A 23961-nucleotide genomic window follows, 5' to 3' on the forward strand; every position below is an offset into this window, starting at 1 on the left:
ATGACTGCATTTTTTTTTAAAAACTGATAGTTAATGACTGGGTGAACCCTTTTTTCCCTAAACATTGTAAGATTTAGTATCTGATCAAATCAACATTACTTTGGGAAGTTATTACTGCTGCCCAAGACACAGGAGAGAAAGTATATAAATGTGAGCACGCACAGAGACATAGCAGGACTCGCCATCCCTCTGTGCAAATATCTCAATGTTGCCTAGATGCAAGACGGCTGCGAGGACTTTGAAGATGGCATTTTGGCTTGCATCTTTGATTCCTGCACAAACAGAACATAAAAAATGTGAAAAGATAGACCACATTTGGTCAAATGAGCACTATCCAAACTTATCGCTTCAATTGGAAGATCTAATATAATGGGTGACTATGATCATCTATGTTTTTATTATAAATAATAAAAATTAATCTGTTTTTAAATGTCACAAAAGAATGGCTCACCCAGCAGTCTGAAGGCATGCCTGGTCCTTTCCAAGTCTTCAGCGTCGTTCACGCCCTCGATGAAGATGTTTTCGCCCATCGAAGTGTATACAAAATCTTGAGCACTGGCTGGCAGCAAATAACACAAACGGGATCATGTCCTAACCATTAAATTGCAAGTAATTACAAAGTCATATTGGCTTGTATGTATATGTGAAATATCTAAAGATTAGCTGAAATTAGGGCTGCACGATCAACCAAAATCGAATTGATATCTCGTTGTGGTGTAGTGCCATAGCGATTTCTTATTGCAACTCTGTTTTTATTGGATCTCGATCGATGGTTGTTATTTTGTCGCAGTCGTATACTCTCAGTTTTGGGGGATATCATCTCATGTCACCATGTTTAAGTTAAACCCCCCCCCCCAAAAAAAAAAAACAAGCACAGAATTGCTCTTTTTTTGTAAAATTGCTAATCGCATCAAAATTGCAATAAAGGTCTGAAAAATTGCAGTTTGTTTTTTTCTCAAAATCATGCAGCCCTAGCTGAAACAGTGGTGGGATATGGTCCGGTGGGTGGATCCCTTAACATCTAGGGTCATATAGGCACCATTTACTGTGGTGTGTCTTGGGCAAGTACAACATGTTGGAGCCCTTCTCTCTCCAGGCCACCAAATGTTTCCACCCAGTGGCATAGATGACAATATAAAATTTTAATTGTTAGGGCTCGGTGCTTTTAAAAACAGCCCTACTATGACACACGGCTGTCGTAATCTAATTAATATCAAAATATATCACACCATTAGGCCTCACATTTATCTGTCATAACATGAAATACAGCACTTTTTTGCATCTACAAATCATTTAAAGCTGGATGGAAAAAATGTTTTCTTCTAACTAGTAGCACTTCCAATATTTCAAGCAAGAGCAAGCCAGTGCACACTGCAAGGACTACCATATAAGAAACTTAATGAATAAAGGTAGAATATCAGTTCTTGTATTTTTACATGAAATGTAAAGACACCTTTAATTAAATATGCTCCTGTCCATTTTCTGTTAAACACCCATTAGTATTGATAAAATCACTGATTACAACCATTGTTGGTGCAGCTAACAAACATTTGTGTGCCAGTGAGGAAACACATAATCTGCAAAAACCACATAGTTTTAAAATGTTGCTCCTTTTCTTATAATCTGCCTCACAATAGAAAATGCTCAGTTCCCACCATTTCAGTGATAGCTTTGAAATGGAAACGAGGAAAACTCACTGAGGTTCAGGTCTTGTAGCTCCGGCGATGAAGCTGACGCGCAAAGCTGGTAGAAGATGTGGTAATTGCGCTCTTCTTCAGCCTGCAACAAAAAGTGGGGAAAGTAGCATGCTTTTAATAAAAGTATTTAAAAGATGATTTTTTTTAATATTCATTATTTAAATAAAATTATTGAACATCCACAAATGTCCTCAGTTGTTTTAAACATGTGCGAATGATAATACGGTGCTAAAAAAAATACAACCCCTAGCAATAAGTATAGAATCACTAGTCTTGGGCAAGCCCTCACTCAGACATTCTGAGTAGAAGATAAGGACACACCCAATCAATTTATTTTCCTTAATTGGGCACCTGGCTTAGATTAAGTCTGCCTGTTAGTAAGCAGTTAAAAACAGCGCAGTTATCACACCTTGCCGGGCTACTGGACTAAGTGGATTGGCAAGAATCATGGCTCCAAATCATGAGACCAAAGACGGAATCGTCAAACTTCTTGAAGGAGGTAACTCTACTCGTATGGTTGCCATAGATGTGGGCTGTTCACAGTCAGCTGTATCGAAGACTTGGACCAAATACAAACAGAATGGGAAGGTTGTTTAAGTCAAGCGTACTGGTAGGCCAAGGAAGACTAAAGGCGTCAAGACAACTAAAGGCCAGTCGTCTTGAAAACTGAAAATACACAACAAGACAAATGAAGAGTAAATGGGAGGGAGTTGGAGTGAATGTCTGTGACAGTAATCTGCAAAATCACCTAAAAGAAATTTGATTTGTAAATAGGAAAGCTAAAAGGAAACCATCATTGACGCTTAAACACAAAATGACAAGACTGCAAAGGGCTAAGGAGAAACAATCATGGACTATGGATGACTGGATGAACGTTATCTTCAGTGATGAGTCAGGAATCTGCATTGGATAAGGTGATGATGCTGGGACTTTTGTTTGGTGCCGTTCCGGGGATATTTACAAAGAAGACTGCCTCCTTGGTGATATGTGGCTGCATGTCAAGCAAAGGCACTGGAGAGATGGCTGTGGTCAAAAAGTTTACATTGATATTTTGGACAGCTTTCTTATTCCTTCAATTGAAAATATTCGGGGATGATTAACTCATTTTCCAAGATGACAATGAATCATGCCACAGAGCAAAAACTGTAAAAGCATTCCGTGGAGAAAGACTCTAGTCAATGTCATGGCCAGCAAATAACCAAGATCTCAGCCCAATTGAAAACCTATGATGGAAATTGAAATAAATTGTCCACGAAAAGGCTCTGACCTGCAAAGATGATCTGGCAACTACAGCCTAAAAGAGTTGGCACCAGAGTGATGAAAAATACTGTTTGTCACTCATCAATTCCATGCCTCAGAGACGGCAAGCTGTCATAAAAGCCAGAGGTGGTGCAACTAAATTCTAGTGATATGTTTTGATTGTTATTTCTTTGACTGTTTTTCATGATTTGTTTTTTTTTTCCTCAGAATTGAGTGATTCTATATTTATTTGCCCGCACTTGCTCTATACAAGTAACATTTATTGACCATTGCAAGGTTTTTTCTTAATTCATTTTAGTTTCTGAATGCCAATGTGTTGCACTTTGGAATGACCTTACGATTGTTTCATATTTGTGATCCGAGTTATTTCTACAGAATAAAATGTCTTAATGAGGGCTTGCCCAAGACTGGTGATTCTTTACTTTTTGTGAGGGGTTGTACATATAGTTTAATTTATAAACATCTCTGAGTCCAACTTACCTGGAAAACTACCCTTGATTTCTCGAGCAGATATGTTCGCATGTTGGCACCAATAATGTGATAGCTGCGGTTGAACCCAATCTCAATGTACTTTCCAAAGCGACTGCTGTTGTCATTTCTTGTGGTCTTGGCGTTTCCAATGGCCTAAACCCAGGAGGAAAAACAAAGGATTAAAAAAAAAAAAAAAAAGTAAAAAAAAAAAAATAATAATAAAAGCTAAAAGGGAAAGATTATCAGACCACCAATAATATAAGCCATTTTGAAGCTCCCTTTCATTGTCCTAAATTACCCCAAGTTAACTCAATTTGACTTAATTCCAACATATGAAAGGATATGAATGGACTAATTTGAACTAGAATGTACAGTATATGAGGCTTTCTGAAAAAGAAACACATTACACTAAGATGGAGAGTCATCTAAAGGGGAACAATCTTCACGACGAGACTGGCTGTGACTGACCTCCATGATGGGACTGGATGCAAGAACTTTCTCCTCAACATTGGTGTCGTTGGCAGACCCACCAACTGTGGCAAAGAATCTCATGGCATATTTTGCAGAAACGGTTTTCCCTGCTCCCGATTCTCCGCTCACGATGATGGACTGGTTCCTCTCGTCCCTGAAAAGCAAGTGGAAGACTGGCATTGTGGTGCTGAGGTGATCGGCACTAACTTCTACCACGGTGTTTACACTCTTGCAACAACAGCCCCAGCATGTAACCCTAACTGTATACGCAACACTGGTTTTGCACTGCTATCCATGCCACATACTCACCTAGCCATCTGCTTGTAGGCCTCCTCTGCCACGGCAAAGATATGGGGGTCCATGTCACCCATGTTGCGACCACTGTAGGCATTGATAACTTCTTCGCCATAGATCTGCAGCTCCTCATATGGGTTGATGGCCACAAGAACAATACCTGCGCACACGGACATTACAGGACATTATCATGGGCAAACATTCCGACTAGTGCCACCTTTCAAAGCAATAGAAGCACTCAGCTGTTCAGTACTCATCCCAAAACCAATACAGTAATCTCTTGCTTGTGCATTGTGTTTTGAATTGTGATTGACTATCAATCAGTTACTCCAGCCATTTAACAGCGCTTTGTTGAATTTCTTCACTTGAACACTGGGACGAAAATCACATCACGTAAATATCCACCGCGATACTTTGTTTTAATTTAACAGTCCGATTTCCCTGGTCCGCACTAGTCTAAGCCAGCTGCTAGGTGAAAGCCGACACGATCCCACCATATCTCCCGGTAGCGTACTGCTCTACCAAACATCGCGAGGCCGCCCCTTCAATACTGTGCCTGGACAGGTGATCTGTGGGAAGAGCCATGCTCGCGTTCAAGAATCGCCCCCGACACCCACTGCATCAACAGGCTTACATAATCCGCCTCAAGGCTGGGCATGAAAATAAGTGTAGAAAAGTTAAGGTTTCAGCTTTTTGAATTTTGCTTATCGCTGGTTCTTTTTGGAACACAAACCCTGTGAAAAACAAGGGATTACTTGAGTACTAATCATAAATATTTCCCATAAAACAAGACCCTCAATAGAAAAACTTCCATAAAATGTTTTCCGATAAACTAATTCTCTAGTATTTGACAGGCATTAATTTTGAACGGCGAAAAAGGTTGCCACTGTCAGCTAAACTTGTCTTGAGTTCCTGATCCTATGGCCACAGCAACGGCATATACCGGTATCGAAAGTAGTCAACAATATACCTGTAAATATTTTGAAATATGGCCTTGTATCAGAATCAGTAAGAACCCAAACATTACGGATTAATACTAAACGATTAAACTTAACAAAGGCCTATTTATCTGAAGGCATAAAAGCCTGTAATAAGACCCTTGCAAGTCATTTTTTGATAAAGCCGCCGAAGGGTGCGTCACCACTGACCGCAGTAGGTGTAGATGTGGTTAGATTCCAGGAATCGCACTTTGAGGTTGTGCAGCACGGCGGGCTCATGAAGATAACTTAACGCCGTCAGGTCGTTCTCGCCGACCAGGATGTCAGGGTTACGCAGGAACGGCATTGGGTTGCTCTTGGGGCCCACCGGGTATTCGAGCGGCTGAGAAGACAAAGTTTGTAAAAAGTCAGCCCTTTTGCAATGAGAAAAGAGACCTGGTACAACAAAAATCCCTAACCTTGCCATCGTCCAGGCAGAGGTGCAGCACAGACTCTTCTTGTTTGAAGTCTCGGGTTATTTCTGCCGCCTGCCACACGTTCTCTTCGTCTGGGATCCATACCCGTGTGTACTGAAAGGTATACATATGCAAATATATTGGCCTTACATGCATTATCCATTGACATTGAAACAAATAACAAATTTTGACAGAACGGATACATGCAGGGACAGAGTGACAGGCACAAGTATACACACACCAGTAAGTTTTGTTTACACACACAGACACAACACAAAATAGATAAAATAAGTCCATACACACACACACACTCACACACACACCAGCACAGGTAAAAACACAAACAAAAAGTCAGCTACAAGAAGTGCTGCCTCATGAACTGTGAATGCCAACAAAGCACTAGACGAGCGGTCAATGCAAAACATGAGTGGCTACAAGCGGCCATGGGGGGAGTAGGAGCCCTAGTGGGTTACTTGTTCATTAAAGTCTAAACAAAAGCCCCCAACAATGGAACAGCCCTATTGGGGGAGGGAATTCTCACAAAAACAAGAACAAGAAGCTGTTGTGCAGGTTTGTGTAGAAGCAAAGCGAGCTTCAAACTTCCTGCCATGGGGATCACAGCAGGAAGGGGCAGGGTAGGAGATCAGACGAAATCCATAGGTATCCAAATTGGCATATCACACATGCTGAAGAAGAAATGTGGAATTCCCTATCCTTTCCCATCCCAAACAAGTGCTTGGTGGACATGGGGCACTGAAATTGCACATATGATTGTTTCCTGGCCGATGCCTTAATGCCAGCTTAAGCATGGTAACTTCTCACTAGGTTGATCTTTACCACAATTTTTGGTTATCACTGACCGGAGAGTTAATTATTCTATTCTACAATATGAAAAAAAATGCATATCAGTTGCTTACGAATATGCATAAAGGGAAAAATAAAAAGGTTAAAACAAACAAAAGAACATTAAAAAACCCATCAAATATTATAACATTCACGTTTTTATTTAAAGCATGTCCATCTCTGACATAGTTTAAAAATGAATATCATTCAAAACTAAATGTATCTTAGAGTTTTTTATAAAGTAAGGCATTCAACGAGCAAAGGAATAAGGTTTAAATTGGTTAGCGTAGTTTGTTTTCAGGAGTTGTTGTATCAGATCTATCCAGGTGACTTGGCCAACTATGTTCAAAAGGTTAATTGTCATACTGACATTGGGTCTGCTGGATCCATGTACAGAAGAAATGCTTTTTGTGAGCGCTTGGTGAAGCCTTGATTTAATCTGCACTACAGGTGGTCGTGGAGCCAGATGGACTTGCGCACACTAGTGTGTGCGTAAATGTGTGTGCATGTATGCACAAAGATGCGTCTTTCAGGATTTAAGGAGGCAGGTTGTTGAGCCTCAAAATTGATTGTCTGCCTTCGGCTTGAAGAGATTCCAACTACTTTTCAGAAGATGTCACTTTATTGATAATATTCATCATCATTATTATTATCATCATCATTATCATCATTATTATTATAATTGTTACAAGTATTATTATTATTATAATAATGCAAAAAATTCATTTCATGACAGCAACGCTCAATAAAAAAATACTGAAACATGGAAAGATACTCAATGGAGAAAAATAATACAGGGAAAAAAACGAGATTAGATGCAATAATGACAACCGAATGTGACATTCGTCATGAACAATGACTGGAGTTTTTTGCAGCAAAGATTCTTTACTGTGCTGAGAATAATTCCCAAGGTAAATTGAATGACCAGTGATGTTGTGGTACTGCAGAAAAATAAACAGTTAGTACTTTATAAATGAATAGTTGTCGCTCAATTAAATGTATTTTTTGCTAAATTTGCTCTTGACTGTCAAAACACCACATGGACAAATTAAGAGTGTAGCACTTAAAACATAAGTGCCTTGTCAGCATCATTATGCTTTTTCTTCACTACACCTTTTTAAAAGGTGCAATGTATTAAAAAAAAACTCCAACAGTTTAGACAGTTGAACAAATTTCAACTCACAAAGTGTTAAAATAACATGAGAGCAAAAAAAGCACTAATGCATTTCATGCATACCCCACTTTCCATATGTAAACAATCCTCTCCGCAACATTCCCAGAAAATCACAATAACCATTTGACTGCATTTGAAACCACAGTTCCCGGATCCCTTAACCGCCATTGTCATGGGGGCACCACTTCCTGTGATGTGTCTTGAACAAGTACAGCCTGGCGGTGCCCATTCCTTTCCAGGCTGTTTTTGGGCTAGGGTTTGCTCCCAAACATGAAACAAATAGTACTGGTTTCTATAGTTACCAGTAGTAGCCTCCTGACTCAGGTACAGCACATTTGTCACCTGGTCGCCGTTGTTTTTCGGTGTTAAGCGGCATCTTGCCCCTCAAGGATAAGCCATACCTCAGCCTTAACAGGCAGCGGCGTATGAGATTTGTGTGTGAGCGGATTGATACAAATATCAATATTGTCAAAACTGAGTGAGTACTTGGATCGGACCAATATCAATACTGTCCACTATCCATTTCAACTGTCACTATTATAATGTTGTTTGTGTGTCATAAGTTTATAAACACATTATAACTCTTACATTAGATCCAATTGTTTTTACACTTTATTTGCACTACTGAGGTTATTTTCAAAATATTGCGAAATAAAAGGTACAGCATTTTCTGGACTACAATACGCACCACTGTAAATCAATTTTTCGAGGGAAGCTTGTTTTCTCCACAATCACTGCGAGGAGGAACATATTTAAGTTAGCTAGTCGTAGCAGCAAAATAAAGAATTAAGGGACTGCAGTCTGATCAACATACCTGTCAACCTGTACGATTTTGCCATAAAAAGTACGTTTATTATGCATTTTAAGACGTGTACGACGTACGTGAAAATCTGTACCGAAAAACGCAAATTTGTCAATTATGGGTACCATCCGGTATACACCGACTATCACGAAACGGCAAATCAATCAAGTCAAACGAGTTCGCCGCGGAAGCCTCTATCTCGGTATTGTTTTTTTTGTTGCAAACGAAGCGAGCGGTTTGATGTAGTGAAAGGAAGTCCGTCTCTTTTTAGAGAACCGGCTTTTTTGGCTCAAATCATTAAAGAGAGCCGGCTCTCAAACGGCTCACTTGCTTTGATGCATTATATTACAAATTATTATGTTGTATGAATAAGTTAAGAAAAAAAGGAAGTATAAAATGAGACAATGAAAAAAGACAGGTTTGTGGTTATCCCTTTAATCCCAAAATTATCAACAATAATTTAATGCAGAAAATGAAGTCATAATTTGAATAAGAACATGTATTATTCTACTTAATTATTTTTGCATGTATTTGTTCCCTTCTACAGTGAACGCCCAAGCTACTTCATTTTTGAACTTTTTTTTTATAATAAACCTCATTCATGTCGAGCAACTCAGGATCTCACAACAAAATGTAAAATATATATAATATAACAAAACACATGTACAATATAACATGTTAAACTACATAGATAAAACATGTTTAAAAAAAAAAAACATGGTGTAAGATTATTTTGTATTTTGTAAGGGAAAATACGACAATTTGTAAGGGCACGGGTCCGTGGAGGTTGACAGGTATGGATCAACAAATGACTCTTTTGATGGCGCACCGAGTTTCTCGGGAATGCAACAGTGGTGATCATTAACTATCTATCTATCTACCTTGGTCATAGCCCTCAAGAGGGGTGACCATTTATAATAAATTTTATTGACACTATTAACAGCAAATAAACAATGTGAGGTTTGAACAATTTTTCTCGACAATTTTAACAGCAATTAAGCATATTTACAATTTCGTTATATCTGACAATATCACGTTTTAACATTTTTTCCGACATTTTTAACAGCAAATAAACACACAATTTCATTATATTATATCCCAACAATATGAGTTTTTATCGACACTTTTAACAGCAACTAAATACATTCACAATTTCATTAAATCATTTTCTAACAATATGAGGTTTGAACAATTTTTATCGACACTTTTAACAGCAGTTAAACAACGTGTAAAGGGCAATACTATTGTGCAAGGCCATAGCTCTGTCTTCTGAGGTGGGATGCAAACACTGGAAGATTTCTATATCCAGCAAACTGTTTTTTCATGGTTCCTTTCACACCCAACCACTATATTCCGTTTATCAGTGACATCATCACGATGAGGTAAGTCTTTTGATCAAAAATCTGACTTCACAGGGTGTTGGCAGACCTTTGAAATTGAATCAGCGTCTCTGCTTTCAATTGTTTTATCTCGCGAAGCACTTGTTTCGAGTAGTCTACAGTAAACAGGGACTTTTCACGCTATGTTTAGTCAGCATACGCTGCAAGTTACTCAAACCCACAAAACCAATCCGAAATAAGTGGAGGTAGAAAGTATGGCGTCATCTTCCCTGTTTGTGTCCCACACTTACGGCAGGTGAGCGACAGGTGATGTCGGGGTCGCGCGCACGCGCCGGTTCGCACCTAACTTGATTGTTCGTCTCACTAACAGAACGTCGACTTATTAGTTGAGTAACTTAGCAACCAGCTGGTTGACAGCATTAGGTTCAACTTGACTCACCGTCGTGTAGAGCTCGTTGACGGACATGTTTTCTTTTTCCTCCCCGACAACCGCCAAAGTCCACGCGCGCGTGCGCGTCCAACCCGGAAGCCGCTGCCTCCAGTTAGGACAGGTTCATGATGACAGGTACTTCCGCAAAAGCGACTTTTTTCTTCCAAATAACTTTTCCCACGCTCACAAACAGCCAACATGCGAAACAATTGACTTTGTTTGGTAATAGCGGTGCCAGTAAGTCCGCCCGCTGGCCGAGTTTCTGTCAGGGAAGGCACCGGGTCGGTTGGTTGTAGTCCACGTGCACGCGCATCGCTTCAACAGACTCTTTACGTCATGTTTTGCCGGAATACAGGTGCTCTTGTTGCGCGCGTTGTGATTGGCTAAAATTATGTGACGTCACAACGATGACTTTGAGGATTGTGAAAGTTATAATTGCCATGGTCGAAAAAAATTGAAATACCTGGCAAATAACTAGTTCAACCAACTTTTTTTTACATTTCATATTTAACTAGACTGTTAAACAACCATCATCTAACTGTTTTTGCTTTACATTTTCAAATACACTTTCCCTTAATTTATATTTGAAACAACTGTTGACTGACACATTAAACCCAGTGTAATATTACGTTTTATTTAATGATTATTATCCATCCTTGTTTTAAAAAGACATTTTTAAGACCAAGACATTTATAGTAATACAGTATATATATAACAGTTTAGTTAATCCGGCGTACCGGCAGCCCTTTAAAAATAGTCTTTTGTGATATATTTTTTCATATGTAAGGCACTATGGACTATAATGCGTATGTAATTAAAACTACAGTAATGGTTGCATATAAATTTAAATTTAAATCATTTATCATATAGAACATAAATTAACATTGCTACATCTGATTTCACCACTAAAATTAAATTTAGCAACAATTAAAATGTTAACCAGCATTTAAAACATTTAAAATGTTAAATACCACTCTATATGTTTCTCAAAGACAGAACAGTTACTGTATGCAGTATCATTTAACAAATATTCCTACAAGAGCATGTCATTTTGTACAAAACGTTATCATAAACAAAATTCTTCAAGTAATCACAATAATTTTCATACTTACATCCAACTATTGTGTAAAGCAACAACAAAAAATAATTTGCAATGAGCGTTCTAAAATTGGCTTCATAGCAATCGTTGAAGTTCTGTGCTTCTTTTTTGTTTCCTTTTAGTAACACTATTAGAATGTTAACCACAAAAGAGCACTTAAAGACCACTCAATATGTTTCTCAAAGGCAGAACAGTTACTGTATGCTGTATGAACAAATTGTTAATGATGCATTTCTAATTTTATTTTCTGGTATATAAGGAGCAAAGGATTATAAAGCGCACTTCACATTTTTGGACAATTTGGGTTGCCTCATATGAAAAATTCTGTGCATGGATTATATATTATAATATCTGGGGTTTGGGGCATTGTTTTTGTCTTTTACGGTGTCAGTTGTATTTTGTGTATTTTTTGGGGTAGGGAGTTGACCTGCCCTGAATGTTTAGTCTTTTTCTCTCTTAAACAGCCCTTTATTTACTTTTCATACACAGTGGTAGACATTTTAGATAAACCCTACTTAAGTAGTATTCTTCAACTTTTTAGTTTTTGCTTAAATAATCTTGAAAATCAACCCAGCTTTCGTAACTGTATTTACTTGCTTTTAAACACACACATGACACGTACGTTTTGACCAAATTTCCATCATCCTCAGCAAACAAATGGACATTTAGTGGTTTACAGGATTAAATTATTGTAAATGGTCCTAAGTTTTCTATTTCAAGAATAAATTGTTTTTATCACAAAATATTTGTATTCATTTTAAAGCACATGTATCAAACTCAAAAGAAAATAAATGATCCTAAAAATGAACATTTTGGGTTGTTTTTTTTTGTTATAAAGTTATACCTCTGAATATGACATTAATTTGTTCCTGGATCGAAAAATTGTTCATATCTCGAGCGAATTTTCCTGATATAAAATAACTGAAATCCAATTAATTCACTCCCAGCCTCCCTAAAGTATCAATATGAACCCTAAATAGCAATAAAACACATCTTCCTGATCGTTGAAAACACATCCAAATAGTTATTGATCATAAAAATACAGTAATAAGATACATAAGAAAAATAAAATGACTTTAAAGCCCCAGTATCTAATGGTAATGTCATGAAATTCTTGATACTTGGATTTCCAGCAACATTTTTCTCATATGTTGAATTTCTTGGGAGCTCAAGTAGCTCGTATGAGGTTTTACTATATTATATATGTGTAGTAACATTTTTTCAATGGAGCTGTATGTGTTTGACTTGAATAAGTAATACATTCAGAGTTACTTTACAGGAAGGAGTAGTAGTTCCATTTATTTTACATACCAATCACATTAAGTTACATTTATAAGTTACTTCAGGCCCTTTGAGGACAGCCATTACAGTACACTGATGTGGCCCTCGGTGAAAATAAGTTTAACACCCCTGCTTTAAAGAAACGTTTTGATGTTTTTCAGTCAGGTGTGTGGATTTGTAAGAAGGAGCTTTGTGTTTCAACAAAAGCGGCCGTAAGAAATGAATAAAGTGCTTACCTTTATGTAAAGGTTATATTGTGTGCTCATATTCCTTCATGTGTGGGCTCAATGTTGTCGTGACGTGTCTTGATTTTGGGAAGTCGACGAACAGCTCTCCTCTCCTTCGTTGAACACTCCCTCCCCAGGTATGAGCTCATTACCTGCGCCCCGCCCACAAGTCTTGCAGTGAATTTGGTGCAAGGTGAATCCAAATCAAAATGTCAAAAATCCCTACGCAAGTGGTGCAACATTATTATTTCCTGCAATATCGACACAATTTATTGAATCAAGGCATTATGCTTACCGTGAATACATCCAATAATTCACATTGCAACAATTAAAAAATTCATCTCATGAATGATCATAATATTTGAAATAAAAAATGCAGATCAGGGGTCTCAAATTTGCAGCCCTAGGGTTCATAGTTCGAGGCCCACGCCTTGATAAAACAGTTAAAGGGACAGTGTGTATTATTTGACCACTAGATGTAGTAGTATTCTTTTGTGCAACCGAAAAAGAGTGCTAAAAAATATGGAGACTCAAAGGGACCATAAAGCACTATTTTCTTCTATTTTTTAAGTATTTTTTAAAGGAAATTTTTTTTTTTAAAGTGTCCCTTTAAGTGTTTTCAAAGGAACATCATGTAATGTTTGAACACTGGATGTTGCTCTCTTGTGTAGTGCAACTGAAAACGAGTGATACAAAGCACAAGGAAAAACACAATTTACTCGAAGTGACCAAACTGCACCATTTTTCTCCTCTTTTTTTTCCCAGACTTTTGCCAGGTTTCTGTTTTTTTGGGGTACCCAAAGCAGCAAGATGGCAGACAATTATGTTATCCCCCTATGGAGGAGGTTAATGTTATGTCAAATGAATAGAAATCTCTTAACCTAAGAGTAAAACTGCTCATCTATATGATAGTTCACATATTTTGCGATTCACTAGGCAGCACAGAATAATTCACACCGTCCCTTTGAGTGCAGCCCTATCTAATTATGGATTATTTTCCTACTGATTAATTTATTTCCATATCAATTTCTATTGTGTTTTTATTTTAATTTTTAAATCCTATTTTGTGTAATTGAAATAAAGAAAGATATTTGAAAACAGTGGAAAGTTTTTATGCAGTGTCCGAGCCAGAACCAGCAGGCTCAAGGAAGGCTTCTTTCATCAAGCTGTCAGGACTCTGAACTCTCTCACTAACCTATCCCCCCCAGTCCTCTGCCTTCTACTAAATCAATGCACAGTATATAGTCTGACTTATAATCTGCACACTTTTTATCATAAAACGTCTATATTCTTATATTTTTATATGCTTACTTTTTTATCTTTTTAATTGTATTTTGTGTCTTCTTTTTGCACCCGGTGTGAGAGGAGGTAATTACATCTGTGCTGTGTATGTAGCATATTTGACAATACAGTTGGTAATGATAATGATTTAAACCATTTTTGTAGAAAACCGGATTTTGCCCAACCTCACTCGGACATGATGGCACTCTGCAAGCTTTGCAGTTTTTTCATGCAGAAATTTTCCAGCCTTACTCATTGGGTCAGCGGAGAGTACCCGTGGCCCAAAGCCTTTTTACTGTTGATTCGAAAAGAGAGCTGTTCTTCTGAATGGGTGCAAGATGCCATCATTGGGCAAGGCCAGAACTTGGTCTTTCTTATCTAGCTTCTCTTGCTCCATCTGCTGCAACCTCTGTTGTTGCCTTAGGTCCTCTTGTTCTTGTTCCTCCCTCTCGATTCGCCGCTGCTCAATCTGCGCCCGGAGCTCTTTCTGGTACGTCAGGAAGGCATCGTGCTGCCTGTGGGGGGGCAGGGGGGAAGCAATCATTAACACAAACAACATGCAAGACCTGAGCATGGGGAGTGCAGGCACCTCTTTAGCTTCTCATCTTCAGCCAGCTTCATGTCCTCTAGGGCGGCGTTCATTTCAATTCGCTCCTTGGCAGTGTCCGCTTGTCTTTGTAATTCGCGTCGATCTACAAGTGCAAACACAATTTCAACAAGAAGATAAGACCCAAGTGTATCAAACTCATTTTCATCCAACCATTCAATAAAAATTTGGTTCTGTTTTACTTTTGAACACCTGCAAATTAGATAGCTCAGGGTGCCAGGATTGCTAATTTTGTTTGTTGTTTTGACTACTGTTGTTGTGTCTTTAACTCCAACATGATACAATAAAATTATGATTCAACTTGAAGGTAGCATTAACATTACTTTACTTGGCTTACTGGAGCTGCTGTTGTTTCATATTTTGACTATTATGCCCTGTTTACATCATTGTTACTTATGTGTCACTTATTAATATGTTGCTGTTCTTTTATTCCACATGCCTGAGAGTTGATTTGTTTTCTTTAATCTAGGAGAGAGCTCATGGGGTTGCAATATGAGAATTGTGAGAGGGGTTTTTTTGTACAGTCCTCTCCTGTTCGCCCTCCAAGTTTAAAAAGCATTGGTGTCTTCTGTCTTTATTTTGAGTGTCTACTAAACTATGAATTCATCCAAGATTTAAGGCTTTAAATGGCATGGAGGAAGAATATTTCGCACTCAATTCCTGTGATTCAAATGTCACACATATCAAAAATAAATTATTTACACGTCTCCAAACCCCTTGACTAACGCTCAACTTGAACCTGTTAAAGAGAACTGTGAGCATCAATAAGTTGAAATTTGTGTCCATTTCAAGTCCTTACAGTTTTCTTCGGTCTGCAGCCGTCGAGACTCAAAGACATCCTCCATCAATCGGTTTCTGGCGTCCTGCTGCAGTTGGGTTTGTCTGTCCCGTCGGTCCCACTCCTCTTGCATCTTGTCAGACATCATTTGCTCCATCTGCTCCTCATCCTTCTTGCGCTGCATCATCTGCTCGGCTAAATACTCTTGGAAGTGGATCTGCTGGGCCCTCATGTCCGCCTGCCGGGGCAACACCATACAGTTTATAGACAACCAGAAAAAGTCAAGTCATGTTTTTTTTGTACAGCCCTTAATCACAAGGAGTCTCAAAGGGCTGCACAAACCATAGATTATTGCAAACTACAGACTATTATTACGCCATGCCCTGATCTAAAACCTACATGAGGGCAAGGAAAAGCTCAAAAACCTCAACATAAGAAAAAGGAAGAAACCTTGAGAAGGGACCGCGCATGAGGTAATCAAGAAAATGCCGGCGAAAAATCCCAAATTCCCACGTTCTTCGTACCTGTTTATCAGACGTTGCCTTCTGGGCTTGAGTCTCTTCCTTGAGCGACTGACTCAGGATCCCAAGTTCAATCTTAAGCGCTTCCTGCTGCTCCTTAGCCATGCGATCCAGCTTCATCTGCATGCTTTCATCCAGCAGGCGGCGGCGTGCTACCATTGCGTCCTGTTCCAGGAGACGCTTTTGCTCAGCCAGCTCCTGCATCGCACGCACTTTTTCCTCCTTCATGAGTGCAGACATGTACAAAGTGGGCAGAGGTCACATGAGCAAACATGCAATGTGAAAACTGAACAAATGTAAAAGCATATGTTGTGAGAACAAGACACTCACATTCAAAATTAAGACAGGACAAATGAGCAGGCACAAAAAGGACATCCACACACAAATAAACTCAAATTTAGGACAGAACACGGACACACATTCAAAGTGATATTTGGACTAACAGACAGGCACGTATTATGAGCACAGGAAAAATGCATGCGCAGGCAAAAGACATGAGGACAGGACACATGCACAGAAAATAAGGAAGAGACACATGCGCAGGAAAAATGTAGAGAACACAAGAATGCATGCACATAAATTCAAAGTGCAGACAGGACACAGATACGTAAAGTGACCAAAGAGCACATAGACACATGAGAACAGGACATCGATACACATCTAATGTGAGAGTAGGATAAATGCACAGGCACATCTCATTGGAAAATGACAAATATACAGGTAAAAATCATGAGGACGGGACACATGCACAAAAAATGAGGAAGGGACATATTCACAGGTAATATATTTAAGCAGAAGACAAGCATGTATTCAGATTAATTCAAAGTGATCAAAGGGCAGATGCACAGACACATATATGAACAGATACACATATAATGTAAGAGTAGGATGAATGCACAGGAAAAAATCATAGAAGACAGGACACATGCAAAAAAACAAAAAAAGAGTATAGGACAAATAAACAGGCACACGTCATAAGCTAAATCATATGAATACATGCAAATACATGTAAAGTGAGGAAAGGGCATACACACACAAAGAAAGGACACATACACAGACACATACCAGAAAAGACATCGACAGAAACACACACAGATCCACACACTTAGGTACAAAGTAGGAATAGAACACACATGTAATATAAGAATAAGAAAGCGAAACCATATTGTGAGGACAGGACACATACGCACATGTTAAGTGAGAACAGGACAAAATTATAGACATATCGTGAGAACAGGTAAAAAACACAAAACAAGAAACAAACCCACAAGCAATTTGAGACCAGGACAAATGTACAGGTACATTTGAGGGCATGAGAAATACCAAGTGAGGCCTGGGCAAATGCAGTAATTTTAGAAAAGGACACACACACACATACACAAACAATTAAACGCTAAATAAGAATATAGCGAATGCATAGCACGAAGGACAAGAAACACACAATAAAACTTGGACAAAAGGACACAAATGCATACACAATGTGAGGACGGGGCAAAAGTACAGAAACATATCATGAGAAAAGGAAACAAAAAATGGAGAAAAGACAATCAAAAATAACCAAATTTGGCTTCCGCATGGACTGATCCATTACTTAGGTTATTTTGATCCCATTTCCTGGGTGGTTTCATTCATTCTGTAGTAAAAATCTTTGTAATATGGGCCATGTTGTTAAAATTGTTTTGGAGTATTTTTTTATTAATTCAAATGTTTTTTTTTTCTTTAAATTCTTTTGTTCGTCAGACCAATATGGTCTTGCCCATTTCAACATTTCACTGTTAGCAGATGACAAAGTCATCGTAGTTTGCTAATATTGTTGCCGTACACTAGCAAAAGTTATCCTCAGTATTTATTTTTGCTCATATGGCAGACTTTTGATTAAAGCATGATTTGCACATATCCTTTTCTATATATTTCAAAGTTAGGTGTTTGCGTTACGATCAAATAATCAACCAGTTATAATTGTGAAAGTAAGCATGGAAGAATCCACAGGAGGCAAAGAACTCAAGGAACAGGTCGGCACAACAAAAGAATGGGAATCTTAAAAGGTAAACCAAATGTCCTCATTTCTCATTCTATGTTATGAGTAAGAAGGATGTAAAAGTTGCTAATTTCCATCTATTCATCAAATTTCTGTGCCACTTATCCTCACTAGGGTAGCGGGGGTGCTGGAGCCCATCCCATCCCATCATCTATCCATCCATTATCAGCACCACCTATCCTCAGTGGGGTCGCGGGGGTGCTGGAACCCATCCCAGCCATCTTCAAGCAGTGGGCAGGAGACACCCTGAACTGGTTGCCAACCAGTCACAGGGCACACGGAGACAGACAACTCACTTGCTCGCTCATTCACACCTAGCGACAATTTGGCCAATTAACCTAACATGCAAGATTTTTGAATTTGGGAGGAAATGGGATTGCCTGTAGGAAACCGACGCAAGCACGGGGAGAACATGCAAACTCTGCACAGGAAGGCTGGTAGCTGGATTTGATCCCATGACCTCAGAACTGTGCCGCAGAAGCGCTAACAACTCAGCCGCTGTGCCGCCCCCATCCCATCATTATCTTTGTTTTTATTCTTCGTAGTCTGCCTTGCTGCGAGTAGACAGGTGCCGCATTGTGTGAGGTTTATTATCGCTTAATGAGGGGACTTGAATTCATTAATAAGGGGAACAATTGACTGAGGTTAATAAGTATGGGGTCAAAACAAAACCTAAGAATCTGGGACATTTTATTTGAAAAGACTCCCAAAATGATGTCACTTTGTTAATAGCCCAAAAGTTGGGTCATTTTATGAACAAAATATAATAATAGATTAAAGAACATGGCCATTTTGTTTAAATGAGCTGTACGGAAATTCTCACATGGTACCTCTATGCCGCCATCTCCCAGCTTGATGTCATGATTGCAGCCTAAGTAAGCTCGTTCATGATGCGCGTGCAAGTATGTGCATTTCTTAGATGCACTCGAATAAACTTTTTTTTCCCTCTCTCTTGGGGTTTGGGAAATACTTTAAATAGGCCCCTTCTTATTTCTGCCATTTTCATGCTACACTAACAAATCGAAAGAAAAATAAAATGCTGGGACGAGCAAGTTACTCCCCAGACCACCCTCCTTCCCAGTTCCTGCTACCTCATGTGTTCCACGACTGAAACAGCTTTTTTAAAAGTAAGATAAAAGCAGAGAGGCGCGGCACCAAAAAAAACACATAAGGGCTCTTTGAACTCAGTTGGGCATTGTTAACTCATACCATTAGTCAATACTCACAAACAAAAAAAAATCCCCAAAAGATGGGTAGCTTTATATAAAAAAGAATCCAAACCCAAGTGTATATGCAATGAAATTCCCCTCGAACACACGCAAAAACATCCGAAAAGGTGTAACATTCCTGTCCCAAAAAGACAAGGTGCAAACCTGCTGACGGGCTTCCTCCACCCTGGCAAGTTGCTCTTGCTCTCGATGGCGCTCGATTTCGGCCATTTGCTCGGACAAGAATTCCATTTGCATCTGGCCGCAGCGCCGCGCATTGGATGCCTCGCGCTGTTCGCGCTCCTCCTTTGCGCGGGCGTCGGCTTGCCAGAGCTGGTCGAACATTTCGTCCTCGAGCTGGCGTTCACGGGCTTCCTCCTGCTGGCAGCGGAGCTGGGCGGTCCGCTCCTCGCAGATTTTCATAAGTCGGCGCTTACTCTGAGCCTCGCGCAGCTCCAAGCACTGCTCCCTGAATGCAGATCGCTTGGTGTCAGGCCCAGATAGTGGTCCGAAGGCCAAGACTACAGGGAAAATGGCAAACATTCTGAAGTTGTCAAGGTGGCCCACCGAAACTGTATGTCCAGCTTTTCTGCCACCACTTGTCTGCGCTGCGCCTCCCTGGCGTCTCGAAGAGTTTTGGCCCGTTCCCGCATCTGCTTCTGCCTCTCCATTGGCGTGTCACTACCCAGGCGAGCTGCGAGGACCAGCTGCCGCTCCTCGTCTTCCAGAAGGGCTCGCAATCTGAAGACCCAAGAGACCCCCACCACTGCTTTAAAAGACACTTTTATTGAATTAAACCAGGAGTTTTGAACCTTTTTGACTCAAAGAGCTCAAATGTTTTATTTTTCAAGACAAAATTCAACAAAACCACCAAACCCCCTTTCCAGACAAAGCTAATTCTTCAGCACATTTTATTTCACTGTGTTACGTTTGATGATTTGCGCCTGTGTCCTACAGTATATCAACAAATATGGTTGGTTCGTTAGATCCTTTCACAACATAGGTCCTAGGAGCACTGTTCCCTGTGGTGTGTCTTGGGCAAGTACAGCCTGGTGGCACCAGATGGTCTCCAGGCCAACATATGTTAGCACCCGGTCTACCCCTTAAAATTTGTCTCAACTACTTAAGATTGTTAAGGCTCATTTTGACCGTCATTTTTGCAGTAATTAATGGGTTTATAATGTTTCGAGCATAGGTATTTTGTAAAAATGTCACAAAATACTGCAAAGGAAAGAGATACATATGTATTAAGAGGGAGTGTGCTATGGTGCACAAGATACACCCAGATTAACTGATTGCTCTGGGTGTTTGCCTGGCGTTTTTGGGTATTGACAGTTTGTTCAGTGGGTTTTCATTATAAAGTATCTCAACAGTGAATATATATTGTTTAATGATCTTCGAAATAAAGGATTTCTTAGAGACGTACAGCTAAAACGGTAACATCGTTAGTGTAGTTAGTGTCAAGTGCAGCTGAAACTTTGATCAGCCATATAGTCTCAACGGAGAGGAAGGGGGGGTTATATTTGGAAAATCACATTAAAGCTTAGCATGGCCTGCAAATGTGCTCATGAAAAGAGCCCTATCTGGCTAGCAAGCCATATGTTCCCCATTCTATTCTATTGATCCGTGGACATCTGGTATAGTATGGACAGAAAAACCATAGAGTAATCAACACAGCCTAGAAAATCATTCAGTGCTCTTTACCCAGTTTGAAAGACATTGCCGGCTTGTGATACTACAGCAGAGAAAACAACCTTATAAATGACTCCACCCTGACCACCAACTCTTTAACCTGTTGCTCTATGGCAGGCGCTCCAGGTCCCTTAAAAAGGACTAACAGGCTCAGAGACATTTTCTTTTTCCTTAGGCGTCACCTTTGCTGGCGCTGGTAGAGGGAAAAGTGGTGCTGCATCATGACGTCTTCCAAATCTCTGCGGACGGTGTGCCTCATGTTACGAGCATCGCTCGTAAGCCGCCAGCAGTTGTTGATGCGGCAATCCTCATTCTCGCGGGCGCACTCGGCCATGCGCTCGCGCACCTCGTCTTGCTTCTTGCGAAGCATCATCTCGCGGCGAGCTGGAAGCATGGTTTGGTTTCTTGTGATTCGTCGTCTTGGCGCTTTGGGGAGACTAGGAAAAAAAGAATGGCGGGAGAGGAAATCTTAGAAAGGCCTCATATCCACCCATGAGATTTTCCAAAGTGTCAACTAGGGTTACGGACTAGGTTGAGAGGGTTACTTCAAAAATATTACTCGTTACCTGTTGACAAATTACTATAATGGACCATTCGAGTTGGATTTAATTTATTAAACTCACTTCATATTGTTTATTGCAGATTGTTATTCTATTATAGTCAAGTCATGTTTTATAGCGCTTAATCACAAGGAGTCTCAGAGGGCTGCACAGACAACAGATTAATGCAAAATACAGACTATTATGACACCATCCCCTGGTCTAAAATCTTCATGAGGGCAAGGAAAACTCAAAAACCTCAACATGAGGATAATGGAGAAACCTTAATAAGGGACCGCACATGATGTAACCCCCCTTGCAGGATGACCAGGCTGCAATGGATGTTGCATTAATAAGTAATACACAGACATTGTCAACATGAAATATCGGTCATTCATAAGCTACAGAATGTAGTGCAAAACGGGGTGTAAAAAACAAATTCAACATTATTAATTGCACATTTAAAATGATGTATGTATATTTTACAGTTGTTGCAGGAAACATTCTCGTATAGTGTTTACTGTTTCTTTTTGTTGTATTTCAAGTGGTATTATAAATATGTTGCTAATGAGGTGCAACTAATATGACAAGGTTCTATAACACGTGTCTGTTCTTCTTTATTCAACCGACTAAAATATTCCATCCATCCATTCATTATCTGCACCGCTTATCCTCAGTAGGGTCACGGGGGTGCTGGAGCCCATCCCAGCTGTCTTCGGGCAGTGGCCAGGGGACACCCTAAACTGGTTGTCAGGCAGTTGCAGGGCACACAAATACATACAACACACTTAGGGAAAATTCTGACCAGCCAATTAACCTGACATGCATGTTTTTTTGAATGTGGGAGGAAACTGGAGTGACCAGAGGAAACCCATGCAAGCATGGGGAGAACATGCAAACTCCACACAGGAAGGTTTGATCTCATGACCTCAGAACTGAACCACAGACGCGCTAACCGCTTAGCCGCCGTGCTGCCTGTTCAAAATAAACATAATAGAAAAAAAATACTCCATGCACTGCTTATCCCCAGTAGGGTCGTGGGGGTGCTGGAGCCCATCTCAGTCATCTTCGGGCAGTGGACCCCTGAACTGGTTGCCAGTCAGTTAGAGAGCATACAGAGACGGACAACTCACTCATACACACCTAGGGACAATTTGGACAAGCCAATTAACCTGACTGGCATGACAGATGCAAACTTCACACAGGGAGGCTGCGGTAGCTGAACTTGAACACTGAACCTCCGCATCACGGGGCTGCGAGCTAACCACACAGCCGCTGTGGCGCACATTAAAACACGCAATTTTGATTACTATAACAATGTTGGCGCGTGTGCGGCACAGTTTTGAGGTCATGAGATCGAACCTCGTGTGTGGAGTTTGCATGTTCTCCCCATGCTTGCATGGGTTTCCTTTGGGCACCCTGGTTTCCTCCCACGTTCCGAAAACATGCATGTTAGGTCGATTGGTCGGTCCGAATTGTCCCTCGGTGTGAATGAGCGAGTGAGTTGTCTTGTTTCCGTGTGCCTTGCGACTGACTGGCAACCAGTTTTGGGTGTCCCCTACCCACTACCTGAAGATAGCTGGGATGGGCTCCAGCACCCCCGCGACCCTACTGAGGATAAGCCGTGCAGATGATGGATGGATAAATCAAAAACGTAACCTTGAAAAAAAATGGGAGTGAAACTAGGGTCATGTAGTTGCTTGCTGTCCTCCAAAAAGTGCTTGAATTCTAACCACAGAGTATAGTTTTTTAAGCAAAATGTAGGTTTAAGACACACTATATTAGCTTAGGAATGATGTCAACCTCAAGAAGCTGTCAACCGAACATTGTTATTGCTTATATTTCATGTCGATTATGTTGTGCAATTGTAGTCTGAGCAGCCCTTTACGACTTCTTGTGATTAAGCTCTACACAAATGAACATGCCTTTAATTACTGTCCATTTTTATTAGCCAATTACTACTTTTGTTTGAAGTGTTTTCAGTCAGTTGTGCTTTTTATTTCATTAACAGCCACGTGTTACCTGCTACTAGTTTACTTTATTTGTGACAATTGCAAAACTGGGTTTGGGTAAAAAAATTTACATAAAAAAAAAACTGCAAGAGATCGGCATTAGCTCTTCATTTAGCATGAAAAAGTCTCCATGCATTCGAAGAAATAGTGTTCTGACGAGCAGTAGCTGTGAGGGAAAGTTAATAAAAAGTATTGTAAAAGTTTAACAAATTAGTAATAAAGTGTATCTTTACTCGGGGACTCACCTGATGACGGCTGGCTTAGACTTCGCTTCTTTTTTTCTGGCGCTCCTCAGCTCGTCTGTGTCGCCATGGCGACGAGAAAACAAAAATGACGTCATCATCTACTCCCTCAATTTCGTCACGAGCACTTGGGCACTGATGATGACATGCCTACCTCCACGTCACTGGCTCATTTGCATATGCATCATAAGCAAAAATTGTATAGTATGTTGAAAAATTGAAAAAAGAAAATTTACTCAATACATTCTGTTAGCGTCACAT

At 39.9% G+C, this 23961-nt stretch overlaps 2 protein-coding genes across 3 annotated transcripts in view; both read right to left on the reverse strand.

Moving 5' to 3' along the window:
* The window catches only part of myo5b (myosin VB), a 40035-nt gene extending 27160 nt beyond the window's left edge, over nucleotides 1-12875 (reverse strand). Inside the window, exons 1-9 of one of the 2 annotated variants that reach the window (XM_088320003.1) lie at nucleotides 12792-12875; nucleotides 5590-5700; nucleotides 5342-5513; nucleotides 4209-4353; nucleotides 3897-4053; nucleotides 3438-3581; nucleotides 1698-1779; nucleotides 452-559; nucleotides 163-272 (exon numbers count right to left, since the gene is read on the reverse strand). In XM_088320003.1, the coding sequence (XP_088176129.1) occupies nucleotides 163-272; nucleotides 452-559; nucleotides 1698-1779; nucleotides 3438-3581; nucleotides 3897-4053; nucleotides 4209-4353; nucleotides 5342-5513; nucleotides 5590-5700; nucleotides 12792-12821 (1059 nt within the window). In that variant the 5' untranslated portion in view covers nucleotides 12822-12875. Of the gene's footprint in view, nucleotides 1-162; nucleotides 273-451; nucleotides 560-1697; nucleotides 1780-3437; nucleotides 3582-3896; nucleotides 4054-4208; nucleotides 4354-5341; nucleotides 5514-5589; nucleotides 5701-10184; nucleotides 10610-12791 lie in introns of those variants that run through there. The other variant, XM_088320004.1, reaches the window with a different exon arrangement.
* A 148-nt stretch (nucleotides 12876-13023) lies between these two features.
* On the reverse strand, nucleotides 13024-23761 carry cfap53 (cilia and flagella associated protein 53). Its single transcript, XM_088320005.1, has 8 exons — nucleotides 23704-23761; nucleotides 21090-21344; nucleotides 19783-19956; nucleotides 19381-19684; nucleotides 15973-16191; nucleotides 15470-15686; nucleotides 14653-14755; nucleotides 13024-14578 (listed from the first exon to the last, which is right to left on the reverse strand). Exons 2-8 carry the CDS (start codon nucleotides 21299-21301, stop codon nucleotides 14356-14358), a joined length of 1452 nt encoding a protein of 483 aa, XP_088176131.1. The 5' UTR covers nucleotides 21302-21344; nucleotides 23704-23761; the 3' UTR covers nucleotides 13024-14355.
* Between the last annotated feature and the right edge of the window lie 200 nt (nucleotides 23762-23961).

The sequence above is a fragment of the Urocampus carinirostris genome, chromosome 16 (assembly GCF_059441175.1).
Source record: "Urocampus carinirostris isolate Australia breed hairy pipefish chromosome 16, RoL_Ucar_1.0, whole genome shotgun sequence".
Classification (NCBI taxonomy): Eukaryota; Metazoa; Chordata; class Actinopteri; order Syngnathiformes; family Syngnathidae; genus Urocampus; species Urocampus carinirostris.

Excerpts from the sequence above, each read along its gene's own strand:
- cfap53 (XM_088320005.1), bottom strand. The coding sequence starts at position 21,301 with ATGCTTCCAGCTCGCCGCGAGATGATGCTTCGCAAGAAGCAAGACGAG. Across the intron at positions 14,756-15,469 it reads GCTGCAGACCGAAGAAAACT|ATCGACGCGAATTACAAAGA; the intron begins GTAAGGACTTGA and ends TTGCACTTGTAG. Across the intron at positions 14,579-14,652 it reads GAAGATGAGAAGCTAAAGAG|GCAGCACGATGCCTTCCTGA; the intron begins GTGCCTGCACTC and ends GCCCCCCCACAG.